Genomic DNA, 14878 nt, shown 5'->3' on the forward strand with positions numbered 1-14878 from the left:
AAGTTGGTTACACTCCGCGATGCCATAGTTGGTCTTGTTCTCCTCAAACAGAGCGACAAGCTGTTGCAGGTATTCCCCATGGAGTTTCTCGATATCCTCCCGCGACGGACTCACATTCTGCTGCACAGCAATTGGCTTCCCCACTAGGGAAGGAGGGGTAAGAGAGAGAGAGAGAGAGAGAGAGAGAGAGAACACGATATACAAACACCATGAGACAGAGAAAGAGAGAGAGTGAGACACAGAGGGACAGGCAGAGAGTGAGCGTAAGGCAGAAAGAGAGACACACACAACGAAACAATGACAGAGAGAGCACGAGACAGACAGAGAAAGTCAAAGATGGAGAGAGCGAGACACAGAAAGGGAGTGAGAGAGAGAGAGCGAGCAACAGAGAGAGAGATACACGGTGGGACAGGCAAGAAAGAGACAAAAGAGGGTGTACGGTCAGAAAGAGAAGGGAAAAACAGAGCAGAAAACAGAAAGTTTGAGAGGTGAGCAAAGAGAAGGGGGAAGAGACAGTCGGACAGAGAGACGCGAGTGTGACAAACAGCAGGGAAAAGAAATTCAAGGGTGGGAAAGGAAGCGGGAGGTAGAAAGGGTCGCAGGGTAAGGTGTGCAATGACAGAGAGAAACAAGAGATGAGCTCAGTCATAAAATGGTTCTCAGTGACCCTCATGGCTGTCTCACCGAATCCCATTCCCTTCCTCGTTATGTCTCCCCTACCCCATGTCCTGAACACATGCCCCCAGCCCTTGGGCGTACCCACTTGGGAGGGGGCAGGGAAAGCCTTAAAAAAATACAGTCCCAGGCAGCTCTTCAACTACTGGAAGCATCACAACCTTCATTTGGATCACTGCAGAGCATGGGGATTGGAGGTGGGAACGCCATCCAGTATCACGAGCTCAGCACTTGCATGGGATCTTCCTTGACCAACCTGTTGCAGTCCCCCTCCCCCTCCCAAAACACAGAGGTTTCAAACGGGAATCCCCTATGTAAACAGTTGACTGTCACAATGTAGTTCCAGGCTTCCGGCCAGCGGGTGGTGCTGTCTTTTGTCAGCAGGCAGCTATGGTGACCATAGGAGGTGGCCACTCGGTCCCTCGTGGAGGGAGGGGGATAGCAGGAGGCTCCTGCTCTAGAAATTACACCATGCTTCATGCAGTGAGAGAGAAATTGGAAAGGGGATGTTGGAGCCACTACTCCCTGCCACTGTTGCCCACGAGGGTACACCTCTCCCTCGCCCCTCTCCTACCATGCCTGCACTTACCAACAGTGTAGACAGGGTTACGGAAGGGCACAAGTCCAAAACTGTACTGGAATATCCCTCGGGCATGGAACAGGGGCAAAGCCAGACCCATCACCTTCTGCAGCTTGTCCTGTGTCGCCCTTAGCCAGGACCCAGGGGGGTTCTCCACTTGGTGAAGAGCTCGTTCTCGCCAAAGGAAAACACCGGCACAAGGTGGGCACTGTGGAGAAGGTAGGCATCGCCCAGAGACAAAGACAGAAGGCACATCACCGATCTTCAGACTCCTTCGCCAACCCCTCGCTTTCCCCATTAACTCAGTCCGTGCCAGTTTCCCCTTCCTCCAGAGGTAAGGCGGGGGGGGGGGTCACTGCGACCAATGGACATGGGGCAGCAGCAGGCCATTCTGCCCCTCTGGTCTACTTTGACACCCCTCAATCCTATTCCCAAAAAGAACCATGTCAACAGTGAACAGATGCCAATAACTGACAGTTCACAGCTATCCAGGCATGGATAAATTCCAAATTTCCACAATAATTCCAGGTTCCTCCGCGTCTCTCAACCAGCATTTCAAATTAAATGTAACACTCTCCCGCAGCATTGCTCACAGATAAAGAGAACAAAGAATCTCATCAAAACAAAAAAAAATGAAGACTGGTTGTGGCTTCCTGTGGTGTCAATTATTCCTAACGGACCGACTTTGGCATTGGTCACGGATAAAGGATTGAATGAACCTCAATTATTCTAATTCCTAGACAACTCCCATCACCACCACCCCCTCCCCACCCAAATTTCCCGTGGTGGGAAACATCCTCTCTGTATCTATCATTCCTGTAGCGTTTTCTATGCTTCACCGTGATAATTTTGAAGCTGTTTTGAAACCAGAAAAGCCCTTAATCATGGGAGAGGTGGCAGCCTCCTGTATATTCCCTTACCCAGTCTTCAGTGCCAATTTGATGAACCCCTTCCTCCCCAGCACCCGCAACTTCAGGGCCCCCGGACGGGCATCCAGCGACTCTGGGGGCCTCCCACTGCCACCACCGCCACATTGCCACCACCCTCCTGGCTCAGGATATAATTGGCGCTCTGCTTCTCTGAAGAGACCAGCCCTGTAACCACAGTGTGATAAAAAAACAACGAAAGAAAATGAGCAAAGGCAATGGAACATCAGAGGGGAAGACTTCAAATTTTATTCGCCACTCTCCCATGGCGTTGCTCACAGATAAGGACTCAAAGAATCTCACATAAATCAAAGACCAGCTTGACTCAAAACTGATGTGTGCACATTAATTATTCCTGGTGGATCCACTCTGACGTCGCTCATGGATATAGGACTCAAAGAATGTCACAATAAATCTAAGATGATTTTGAATTCCTCTCTAAAATAAAACAATAAAACCACACGCACCGGAAACCTGAAGCTAGAAAGAGCTATGGAAATTGCTGGAGAAACTCAGGAGGGTCTGGCAGCATCTGTAGAGAGAAAGCAAAGTTAACATTTCGGGGCCAGTGACCCTTTCTCAGAACATCGATTCCTCCTGACATGTGTTTGGTTCGGACCCCCTCTGGCGTTGCTCATGGATAAAGGATTCAAAGAATCCCGCAGTCAAACGAAGGCCAGTACGGCTAAATGTTGGCTCAGTATTCCTAGTGGATGCCCTTTGGCATTGCTCACAGATAAAGAGCTCATAATAAATCTAAGACCTCTTTTACAATGTGTGTTCAATTAGTATTCTCCATGGAAGTCACTCAACAATTAGGAGGGGGATGAGGGGTTCAGTTAGCTGGACGGTTGGTTTGTGATACAGAGTGACGCCAACGACTTAGGTTTGATTCCCACAGTGACTGAGGTTAACCATGGGAGGATTCTACTCCTCAATGTCTCCCCTCACCCGCGGCATGGTGCCTCTCTGGTAAAAGCCCTAACAGTCCTCTCTCTAAATGAGAATAGTGCTGTGGTGTGGAAGTGACTTTACATTAACCTTGGTGGGAGGTAATTGATGAAAATCAACTCTCGTGCACACAACTCTGCTTTTTAATCACCTTATTCCTGTCCAACAAATTGCTGCTTTACTAATTAAATATCTGTCTCTCCCCTCCTTAATTTTACTCGGTGTCCCTGCCTCCTCTGCAGTCTGGGGCAGTGATGTCCACAGTTTCCCAACCGTTTGAGAGAAGTAAATCCTCCTCAGCTGTTTTAAATCCACCCTAAAACTGTGATCTCTCGTTCTAGATTGTCCCTTAAGCGGAAACATCTTCTCCACACCCACTTTGCCGATCCCCTTTAGCATCTTATTGGCCGCTATTAGATCTCCTCTTGCTTGTTTGAGCTCCAGCCCGAAACTTCTGTACCTCTGTTTGTAAGACAAACCCCTCAATCTCTGGAATCGATCGAGTGAATCTCCTTAGAACTGCTTCCAATGCAATGACATCAGTCCTCAAGCAGGGAGACCAAAACTGTGCACTGTACTACAGATAAGCAGCAGCAGTTCAGTGTTGTCTAACTCCTTGTGAAAGTAAGTTAGATGACTAGAATATTATGAATGAATCTCCGACATTACCAAAACCATCAAATCACTGAGAACTCAAGCCAGTACTAATGCAAGGCAGTCCAAACTTTAGTGGGATCAAAGTTACAGTAGCTTTACACTGCAAGACAAGACTGTCTGTCTCGAATCTTATTTAGCCCCTTCAACTCGACCAATTCTCCATTCTGTCTCTGGTCAGACTGGACAGTCAGCGGGTCTCCTCAGAAGGTCTCAGACGAGTCTGGTGGCGAACCCTGCTTTTATCTTTGTCGATGGTTTTCTTGAACTTTCTAGTCAAATTGGGGAGACTTGCTAAACAGTTGGTCACTCCTTTGGATGGCTTGCCACTTATAGAATCACCCCGACAGTGTAGGAGCAGGCCATTCAGCCCATCAAGACTGCACCGAAGCTTCGGAAAGTATCCCAAACACCCTACCAATTCCTGTAAACCCTTCATTTCCCATGGCTAACCTACCCAACCTGCACACTATGGGATAATTTAGCACAGGCAATCCACCCAACCTGCACATCTTTGGGCTGTGGGAGGAAACCCGCTCGGACGGTGGCGTGGGGAGGGGAGAAGAGAATGTGCAAACTCCACACAGACAGTCACCTGAAGGTGGATCAAACCCACGTCTCTGGCACTGTGAGGCAGCAGTGCTAACCATTAAGCCACCATATCACTACCTTTAGTTTCTTTGTGTAACAGGGCCTGATAACTTTCTGTCTGGACTCTCTATTGTTTAGAGGCTAAGTTGTTCGGAGGCAGGTCTGTCCAGGATAATTGTTGCCTTTTACATTCTGCTAATGTCATTAGCACCTGGCAGATGTGTTTGCACGAAGTCTGGTATCTGGGTTTTATGAGTTCAGAGTTTTACTTGGCCAATATACCCAGCATCCCTTGCTGTTTGGCCAAGTTAGCCATCTGTTTCAGAGGCCAGGAGGCAGCTACAATAGATGGATACTACTAGTGACCATTCCAGGCTGTAGCCGACTTCTGGCAATTGCAAGATCACACTTCAAAAACTATCTACCTTTTCCAAGCAGAGTTTAAAACACATTCACCTCTCTTTAGGTGGCTTGTAGAGAGTTAATCTCTTCATTGCCCGAGGTGACATTTGTCAATAAAACATTATCCCTGAAGTCATAGCTACATTCCCTACATGATCGGCAGTGACTACCTCATATTGGCAAGGCAATCAGGATGTCCCATGGTCGGGAAAGGTGCTACACAAATGCGAACTGTCCTTTTCATAAATCAGGAACAGGAGGGAGAATGTTAACTGAGGTTGCTCTGAGGTGTGCAATTAACTTTAATCTTTAAACATCCATGCTCTCTCATGCACACACTCCCTCAAATCACACAGCCTGTGTAAATATCTCTCACACACACACACATATCCCATACATTTAACTCAGGAGCTCCAACCACACTCGAGAAGCTCAACAGCATGGGGAGCAGGTAATGAGCGTTAGCTTTGCCAAGGGCAGTGCCATTCCAGGAAAGGGCAGAAAATTAAAACACGCTCAGAAGGTGCTGCCTGAAGCCCTTGGGCAGGACAGAGGAAAGGGAACGTCACCAGTCTTACCTCCACACATGATATACTCTCTGTAAAAAGGCACCTTAAACCAGAAAGGCAGCATCAGGAGATAGGAGGTGAGGCCAGGGAAGAGGCGAGAGAAGCCTGTCGCTTCGGTGCAGAAGTTGCCAAAAGCTCCAGCCACGAGGACTCCATGAGGGTGGAAGCCAAACAGGTAGTTGTGCTTGGGATCCAAATCCGCTGTCTTCACCAGCTTCGAAAGAAAGAGGGAGGGAAGGAGGGAAATCCCTTGGTAAAATGAGAAACACAAATCAGCAGTCACAGGAGCAAATCAGAGCAGGGTTCGACTCCGGTGACTGACCTGCGCTCACTGGCTTGACTGCTTGAGCCTGGCTGTGTCCCCAGAGCAATGAAAACAGACAGCATGAAGGAGATAGAGATAATGGGAACTGCAGATGCTGGAGAATCCGAGACAACAAAGTGTGAAGCTGGATGAACACAGCAGGCCAAGCAGCATCTCAGGAGCACAAAAGCTGACGTTTCGGGCCTAGACCATTCCTCAGAAAAGGGAGAGGGTTCTGAAATAAATAAGGAGAGAGGGGGAGGCGGATAGAGGAAAAGATAAGTGGAGAGGAGACAGACAAGTTAAAGGGGCGGGGATGGAGCCTGTAGAGGTGGGAAGTAGGGAGCGGGGAGGCAGGGAGGAGATGGGTCAGTTCAGGGAGGAGGGACAGGTCAAGGGGGCTGGATGAGGTTAGTAGGTAGGAAATGGAGGTGCGGCTTGGGGTGGGAGGAGGGGATGGGGAGAGGAAGAACAGGTTAGGGAGGCGGGGACAAGCTGGGCTGGTTTTGGGATGCGGTGGGGGAAGGGGAGATTTTGAAACTGGTGAAGTCCACATTGATACCATTAGGCTGCAGGGTTCCCAAGCGGAATATGAGTTGCTGTTCCTGCAACCTTCGGGTGGCATCGTTGTGGCACTGCAGGAGGCCCAGGATGGAGGCCCAGGATGGACATTGTGGCATTCATCCCGCCCCCTTGACCTGTCCATCCTCCCCAGACTGACCTATCCCCTCCCTACCAGCACTCACCTCTACAGACTCCATCCCCACCCCTGTAACTTGTCTGTCGCCTCTCCACCTATCTTCTCCTCTATCCACCTTCCCCTCCCTATTTATTCCAGAACCCTCACCCCATCCCCATCTCTGATGAAGGGTCTAGGCCTGAAACGTCACCTTTTGTGCTCTTGAGATGCTGCTTGGCCTGCTGTGTTCATCCAGCTTCACACTTTGTTATCTAGCATTAAGGAGATAATAAGTTGTAGAGCTGGATGAACAGGTTGGAGCAGGCCAAGCAGCATCAGAGGAGCAGGAAAGCTGACGTTTTGGGTTTGGATCCTTCTGACGCCGCTTGACCTTGGGAAGCAGACAGCAAGAAGGGCAAGCAGCTCAGGCACAATCATGGGGCCCAGACATTGTGCGACTATAGGTGTTGCGGTACCTTAAACTTGGACCTTCTGGTACAGGTTTAGGGTCACTACCATTGCACCACAAGTGCCCAGGATGCTAGACATACGGCACTGGAGCAGAAGTAGGCCATTCAGCCCATTCAATGAGACTGTGGCTGGTTTGACTATCCTCAACTCTATTCCCCTACCCCACCGTGACGCTTGATTTCCTCCTGACCATCTCGACCTTAAATGATGCCACCACGAGAATTCCCTGCAGTAAAGAATTCCACAGATTCACAAACCCCTGAGAGAAGAAATTCCTTCTTATCTCAGACCGAAACTGGCATCCTTTTATTCTGAGACTCTGCCCTTGCTCGTTCTCGACTCTCACTTGAGGGGGAAAACATCCTCTTGGCCATGTGAGGCCCATTAAGATTCCCACAAGTTTCAATGTGATCACCTCCCATTCTACACTCCAACATGTACAGGCCAACCTCTCCTCATAAGAGGGTCCTTCCAAACCCAGGCTCAGCCTGTCAATATACACACTGTTCACTGCAAGGGGGGGGGGGGGAACAAGAGAGAGAGAGGGGGGGGAAACAAGAGAGAGAGAGGGGGGGTAGAGAGGGGAGGGGGGAGAGAGGGAGAGTGGGGGGGGAGAGAGAGAGGGAGAGTGGGGGGGGAGAGAGAGAGGGAGAGTGGGGGGGGGAGAGAGGGAGAGTGGGGGGGGAGAGAGAGGGAGAGTGGGGGGGGAGAGAGAGGGAGAGTGGGGGGGGAGAGAGAGGGAGAGTGGGGGGGGAGAGAGAGGGAGTGGGGGGGGGAGAGAGAGGGAGTGGGGGGGGAGAGAGAGGGAGAGTGGGGGGGGGAGAGAGAGGGAGAGTGGGGGGGGGGAGAGAGAGGGAGAGTGGGGGGGGGAGAGAGAGGGAGAGTGGGGGGGGGGGAGAGAGAGGGAGAGTGGGGGGGGGAGAGAGAGGGAGAGTGGGGGGGGAGAGAGAGGGAGAGTGGGGGGGGAGAGAGAGGGAGAGTGGGGGGGGAGAGAGAGGGAGAGTGGGGGGGGAGAGAGAGGGAGAGTGGGGGGGGAGAGAGAGGGAGAGTGGGGGGGGGAGAGAGAGGGTGAGTGGGGGGGGGAGAGAGGGAGAGTGGGGGGGGGGAGAGAGGGAGAGTGGGGGGGGGGAGAGGGAGAGTGGGGGGGGAGAGAGGGGGGAGAGTGGGAGAGTGGCCTCAAAAGGGGGGGCTAGGAGGGTCAGGGGGTCAGGTGAAGGGAGCTCACCGTGATCGGGAAGTAGTCACGAAAGTAACGCCACACCGGCCAGCTCCGGACCCAGGCTGACCTCCGACCGCCGCTCCTTGGCGTCTCTCGGTCCAAATGTAACCAGCCGGCGTATAAGGCAGCGACGTACCAGTAATCAGTGAGGAACAGCAGGACAAAAATGGCCAAGCAGCACTGCGCTGGAAGCAAATCGAAACACAACTCCCAGTCAGAAGATATGGCAGCAGAATTAGGCCATTCGGCCCATTGATCCTGCTCTGCCGCCCAATCACGACTGATATATGTTTCTCAACTCAATTCTCCCTGTAACCCTTGATCCCCTTCCCAATCAAGAATTTAACTCTGTCATAAAGACACTCAATGACTTGGCCTCCACATCTCCCTGTGTCAATGAGTTCCACAGATTCCCCACCCTCTGGCTGAAGAAATTCCTCCTCATTTCAGTCCGTTCCTTCACTGAGGGTGTCCCCTTGGGTCCTCGTCTTCCCCCACTGGTGGAACCATCTTCTCCAGGTCCATGCTATCCAGGACTCTCATTATTCTGAAAGTTTCAATCAGATCCATCCCTCATCCTTCTTGAATACAGACCCAGAGTCCTCAATCGCTCCATTTTCGACACACCTTTCAGTCCCAGGATCGTTCTTGTAAACTTCCTCTGGATTCCAACCCCTCCCGAGACCGGCACACCCTTCCTCAGATTATGGGCCCAAATAATGCCTGTGATATTCCAAACGTAGTCTTGATGACCCCAATCAACACTAACATTGAATTTGGCTTCTTAACTGCCAACTGAACATTCATGATGGCCTGAAAAGTATCCTGAACTAGGACTAGAGATAACAGTGTGGTGCTGGATGAACACAGCAGGCCAAGTAACATCTGTGGAGCACAAAAGCTAATATCTCAGGCCTAGACCCTTCATCAGAAAAGTGGGAGGGTGAAAGAGGGTTCTGAAATAAATAGGGAGAGAGGGGGAGGCAGATTGAAGGTGGATAGAGGAAAAGATAGGTGGAGAGGAGACAGGCTAGTTAAAGGGGAGGGATGAAGCCTGTAGAGGTGAGCGTAGGTGGGGAGGTAGGGAGGGGATAGGTCAGTCTAGGGAGGACGGATAGGTTAAGGGGTCGGGATGAGGTTAGGACGTAGGGAATGGAGGTGCGGCTTGAGGTAGGAGGAAGGGATAGGTGAGAGGAAGGACAGGTTAGGGAGGAGGGGACGAGCTGGCCTGGTTTTGGATGCAGTCGGGGGAGGGGACGAGCTGGGCTGGTTTTGGGGTGCAGTGGGGGGAGGGGAGATTTTGAAGCTGGTGAAATCCACATTGATACCATTGGGCTGCAGGGTTCCCAAGCAGAATATGAGTTGCGGTTTCTGCCACCTTTGGGTGGCATCATTGTGGCACTGCAGGAGGCCCATGATGGACATATCGTCCAAGGAATGCGTAGGATTGACAAGTCTCCTTGTGCTTCAGAATTTCAACGTCTCCCCCTAATTAGAATACAGTCTGCACCTCTGTTCTTCCTGCCAGTGTACAGCCGTTGCCTTTATAAGCCTTCTGCCCCATTCCCTCAAAATGGACACTGCCAACTTCCCAAATATTACAGGGAGTAACTCACCTCCTGACTCCCCAAACCCTGTCCACCGTCAACAAGGCACAAGTCAGGAGTGTGAGGGAATACGCCCCACTTGCTCAGATGGGGGCAGCTCCAACAACACTCAAGAAGCTCGACACCATCCAGGATAAAGCAGCCCCCAGCACCACATCCACAAACATCTCACACCCTCCGCACTCAGTAGCGGCAGGGTGTACCGTTGGCAAGATGCACTGCGGCAACTCACTGAAGATCCTCAAAAAGCACTTTACAACCCCACAACCACTTCCATCTAGAAGAGCAAGGGCAGCAGATACATGGGAACACCGGCCCCCTGCGAGCTTCCCTCTGAGCCGCTCACCATCTTGACCTGGAAATGTATTGGCTGGTCTGTCAATGTCACTAGGTCAAAAATCCTGGAATTCCCTCCCTAACAACATTGTGGGTCAACCCACGGAAGGTGGACTTCAGTGGTTCAAGTCGGCAGCTCACCCTCACCTTCTCTGAGGCAATTAGGTACGGCGGGAACACCCAGTGAGGCCCATGCCCCATGAATGAAGCGGGAGGAAGGAGGGAACATAAAATTGATGACTGCAACGGTCTGGGCTCTTGCTGTGCACAAATCCTACAGCTCTGACATACCCTGGTGGCAATGACTAGCATTGCACTGGCCCACGTGCCCACCTTCCACTGTCCTCCTGGTGGGACATTGACCTCCAACGCCAACGCAACTGTGCAAGCAAACCAGTTGAAAGATTAGAGACCGTTAGGTTGACCCACAGTTTCGCAAGAGATGACCTTGGATCACAGGGAGTTGGCGGTCACTGGTGTTTGTTAATAAAATTCCAATTTTGTCACTTCCCAGTTGGCAACCCCGCTCAGGCCATTCACAGCCACGCCCTCACCCCCCCCCCCCCATCAGTTACTGCAGTTCAGGGTGAGTCTGCACTGGGAGTGAGGTTACAGAGTGGGGTGGGACGGCTAACCAAGGGTGGGTGAAAGCGGCAGGCCAATGGGCATAAGAACCAAACAAGGAGGGGCACCAAGAGACTAAGGGGCAAGGACAGGGATGTGAGGGGGAAGGGGTGAGAGGAGGAGGTAACAGGGGTTGCGGGAGGTGAGGAGAGAGGGACAGGGGATATGTGGGGAGGGGGGAAGTGGGACAGGGGTTTGGGCAGGAGGGAGGGTGGGGAAAGGGGCTGTTTGGGGGTATTTGGGAAAGGGGTGTTTGAGGAGGGGGAGGGTGAGAGAGGGAGTGTTTGAAGGTATTTGGGGAGGGAGGAGAGTGGGAGGAGGGGGGTTCTTGGGGGGGAGAGACAGGGTGTGCTTGGGCAGGGTGGGAGATGGGGTGTTTGAGGGTATTTGGAGAGGGGGTAGAGTGGGTGCTTGGGGTTGGGGGGGATAGAAGGGGTGTTTGGGGTATTTGTTTGGTGTGGGGGGGTGGGAGTGGTCCTTACCCAGAGCTAGAAAGGAGAAAATCCATTGGAGAACCCCCAGGGTCTGCAGCCTACGCTCCAGGGGAATACGGAGGGGGGCAAATCGGATCTTCATTGCACTCAGGACCCCGGCTCAGGGACCGGTTATAAAGCGGCTCAGTCCGGCCCCTTTCGCCGGAGCCCGACCCACCCCAACCACCTCCCCCACCCCCCCAAACCCCGGTCCCAGCGCAAACCCGGAACAATCCCGGATCCCGGACTCTCAACCCCGCTCCCGGAGAAATCCCGGACCCGGTTCCCGCACCCGGTGTAATCCCGGTCCACGGTCCCGGTGCAGTCCCGCTCCGCCCTCCCGCTCCCGGTGCAATTCCTGTCCACGGTCCCGGTGTATTCCCGGTCCGCCTTCCCGCTCCCGGTGTAAACCCGCTCCCGGTGCGGTCCCGGTCCGCCTTCCTGTTCCGCCGTCCCGCTCCCGGTGCAATCCCTGTCCACGGTCCCGGTCCGCCTTCCCGCTCCGCCCTCTCGCTCCCGGTGCAATTCCGGCCCTTGTTCCCGCTCCCGGTGCAATCGAGGTCCATGCTCCCGGTCTGTGCTCCCGTTCCCGGTGCAATCCCGGTCCGTGCTCCCGCTCCCGGTGCAATCCCGGTCCGCGCTCCTGATCCGGAACTCCGTTCCTGACATCGTCGGGTCGCTCTCCCGGAGTCCTTCTGAATCCACACGCCTGCTCAGACCCAAATAGAGATCCACTCCTTGTCCAATCCCAGATCCATTCCTAGTCCGATCCCGGCTCCACTTGTGATCAAATCCGGACCTGATGAATTGCTAATCCAGCTCGCAATCCTGACCCCAGATCATGGTTCCAATCCCTATGCCACCTCCTGCTCTCAGTTCCCAGTCCCAATATCAAACCTGCTCCGTTCCTGCACAGACCCTATTCCCACTCCAAGATTAAATCTGACTCCCGGATCTACCACTGGGCTAATCTCATTCACAACTCCGATTCGAATGCTGCTCCTGCTCCAGTCCTTAACCCAATCCCATTTCTGTGTAACTCCAGGTCCCAAATCCATCACTGGCACCAATTCCACCCCCGGACCCTCCCCAGACTCAGTCCCACTCCAGGGCACAATCCCATTCCTAAATTCAATCCCCACTCCGAAGAGTCAATCCTGCTTTGAAATTCAATCCTATTCCTGGGGAGCAGGATCTCAGTTTGAAGCAAAATCCCATTTCGATCTGAGCCCATGGGTTCTAAATGCCACAGAGATGCTCGGCAATGACTGTCGCCACCCAGGCCCATCCCCATGGGGCAATTTAGCACGGCCAACCCACCCTAATCCGCACATTTTTGGACTGTGGGAGGAAACCGGAGCGCCCGAAGGAAACCCATGCAGACACGGGGAGAATGTGCAAACTCCACACAGATGGTCGCCCGAGGGTGGGATCGAACCCGGGTCCCTGGCACTAACCACCGAACCACTGCGCCTGTTCCCCGTTGCTATTAGTTAGCTCATGGTGTTATTCATCCACAAATACCGAAGTTCCCTGGATATAGGAAGGTGGCGAAATGTGCAAATGGAATAACAGAACAAGAGAACTAAATTGGATGCAAAAATATTGAGACATACACATTGCGCTGTGCCCCAAAAGGTCCTTCCCAATGAACGAAGGCAAGTGAGGATGTCGCAAAGAGGAATGCAGGCAGCTTGAGTGAGTGGACAAGAAAGACAGCCCCATTTTCCAGGGCCCTGACCTTGCCTGTGCTACAGACAGTGAACAGACCTATCCCGCCAGTTTATCAGAGACAGTGCGAATTTTTCCCCTGGCGTACAGCGGGAGTCTGGCTGACAGAGCAGGGTGCAGAAAGGGAGCTCTTTCAGGGGCCGATGGACGGTGAGCCGAATTTGCCGTTGACGTGCCCGATGGCCTCGATTGCGTTTATAATGTATTTCTGGAGAAGCATTTCCGCGTTGCGAAGTGGCCAGAGGCTTGAAACAAACTCTGCGGGGCCTTGGGGAGTCCGGTGTGGCCGGCAGGGACAGCTGAGTTGGGAGATTCTTAAACTCCCGCGTTCGAAGGCACAAGCTATAAGCTTGTCCTCCAGGACTTTGAATCATTGAATTATACAGGACAGAAACAAGCAAACTACACCATCTCGTCCCACTTCCCCGCACTAGGCTCACAGCCTTGAATCTTAAGACACTTTCAAGTTGTATCCAAATATTTTGTAAAGATCGGTGAGGTTTCCCACCTCATCTACCCTCCCAGACAGTCCATTCCAGATTCCTACCGCCTTCTGGGTGAGAACCCCTCTCCTCAAACACCCCTCTGCCTTTCACTTTCGCATTTTGCCCCCCTGTTATGGACTCTTTCATTAAGGGGAACAGTTCCTTCCTGGCCACACCTGTCCAAGCCCTTAAAATATTATTCACCTCTGTCACGTCTCCCCTTTAGCCTTCTCTGTTGCAAAGAAGACCACCCGAGCTGACCCAGCCTCTCTCCATCACTGAAACGCCCCACCCTAGGGCAACATGTAAATGGGGTCCCTGGATGAGAAGGCTGGCTTCTGTGATGGTCCAGGCTGTGTACACCACCTTCTGTAGTTTCTTACGGTCCTGGGCAGAGCAGTTGCCGTACCAGGCCATTGTGCACCCAGATAGTATGCTTCCAACGGTGCATCTGTAGGGGTTGGTGAGGGAGCTTATGCCTGTGCCAAATTTCCTGAGCTGCCAGGGGAAGAAGACGCGTTGTTGTGCCAGACTGATCCACACTGCACCAGGAAACAATGTAAGAGAGGATATTTCGGGCGTGGGATGCGTCCGAGTGCGGTGGAGGCGAACGCAGCTCTGCATTTTGAAAAGAGAGGAGAGAAATTTGTGGCAGAATGGCGGGGGGTGGGGGGAAATAAAACGAACAAGTGAGCGTTGCGCAGAGCTAGAATAGCAGGACATTCCCAGATTGTAAGAGCAGTTTTGTCACCCTGATGGCATGAGCTAAAATGAGATGGTGATGAAACAAAAGAAGCGTAAGGTGGATTTCAAGGGTGGAGTGGGAGCAACACAAGTATTACTGACATCCATCCAGCCTCTGCTAAAATGGGAGCGGTGCTTCCGATCACAAATAGAACATAGAACGATACAGCACAGAACAGGCCCTTCGGCCCTCGATGTTGCGCCGACCTGTGAACTAATTTAAGCCCCGCCCCCGACACTATCCCATCATTATCCATATGCTTATCCAGGGACTGTTTAAATGCCCCTAATGTGGCTGAGTTAACTACATTGGCAGGCAGGGCGTTCCACGCCCTTACCACTCTCTGAGTAAAGAACCTGCCTCCGACATCTGTCTTAAATCTATCACCCCTCAATTTGTAGCTCTGCCCCCTCATACAAGCTGAAGTCATCATCCTCGGAAAAAGACTCTCACTGTCCACCCTATCTAATCCTCTAATCATCTTGTATGTCTCTATTAAATCCCCTCTTAGCCTCCTTCTCTCCAATGAGAACAGACCCAAGTCCCTCAGCCTTTCTTCATAGGACCTGCACTCCAGACCAGGCAACATCCTGGTAAATCTCCTCTGCACCTTTTCCAATGCTTCCACATCTTTCCTGTAATGGGGCGACCAGAACTGCACGTAACATTCCAAATGAGGCCGCACTAGCGTTTTGTACAGTTACAATCTACTCACTTTTAAAATCAGTGTGGAATGTGATACTGCTCTGAATGCCAAGGGTAGCAGCTGAGAGGGAACAGTGAGACGGAGAGATAGGTAGAGTCATGGAATCATTCAGCACAGAAACAGACCCTTCAATCTGACTAGACCATGCCA

At 52.3% G+C, this 14878-nt stretch overlaps 1 protein-coding gene across 1 annotated transcript; it reads right to left on the reverse strand.

Moving 5' to 3' along the window:
* Nucleotides 1-3: 3 nt before the first annotated feature.
* On the reverse strand, nt 4-11180 carry LOC125448812 (2-acylglycerol O-acyltransferase 1; the record flags this gene model as incomplete). Its single annotated transcript, XM_048524358.2, is given in 8 exon segments — nt 4-143; nt 1265-1417; nt 1420-1463; nt 2176-2263; nt 2266-2349; nt 5358-5562; nt 8028-8206; nt 11071-11180. Coding segments are annotated over 8 exon segments (987 nt in total), but the record flags the coding sequence as incomplete, so codon positions are not given.
* Between the last annotated feature and the right edge of the window lie 3698 nt (nt 11181-14878).

The sequence above is a fragment of the Stegostoma tigrinum genome, unplaced genomic scaffold (genome assembly GCF_030684315.1).
Source record: "Stegostoma tigrinum isolate sSteTig4 unplaced genomic scaffold, sSteTig4.hap1 scaffold_567, whole genome shotgun sequence".
Lineage (NCBI taxonomy): Eukaryota > Metazoa > Chordata > Chondrichthyes > Orectolobiformes > Stegostomatidae > Stegostoma > Stegostoma tigrinum.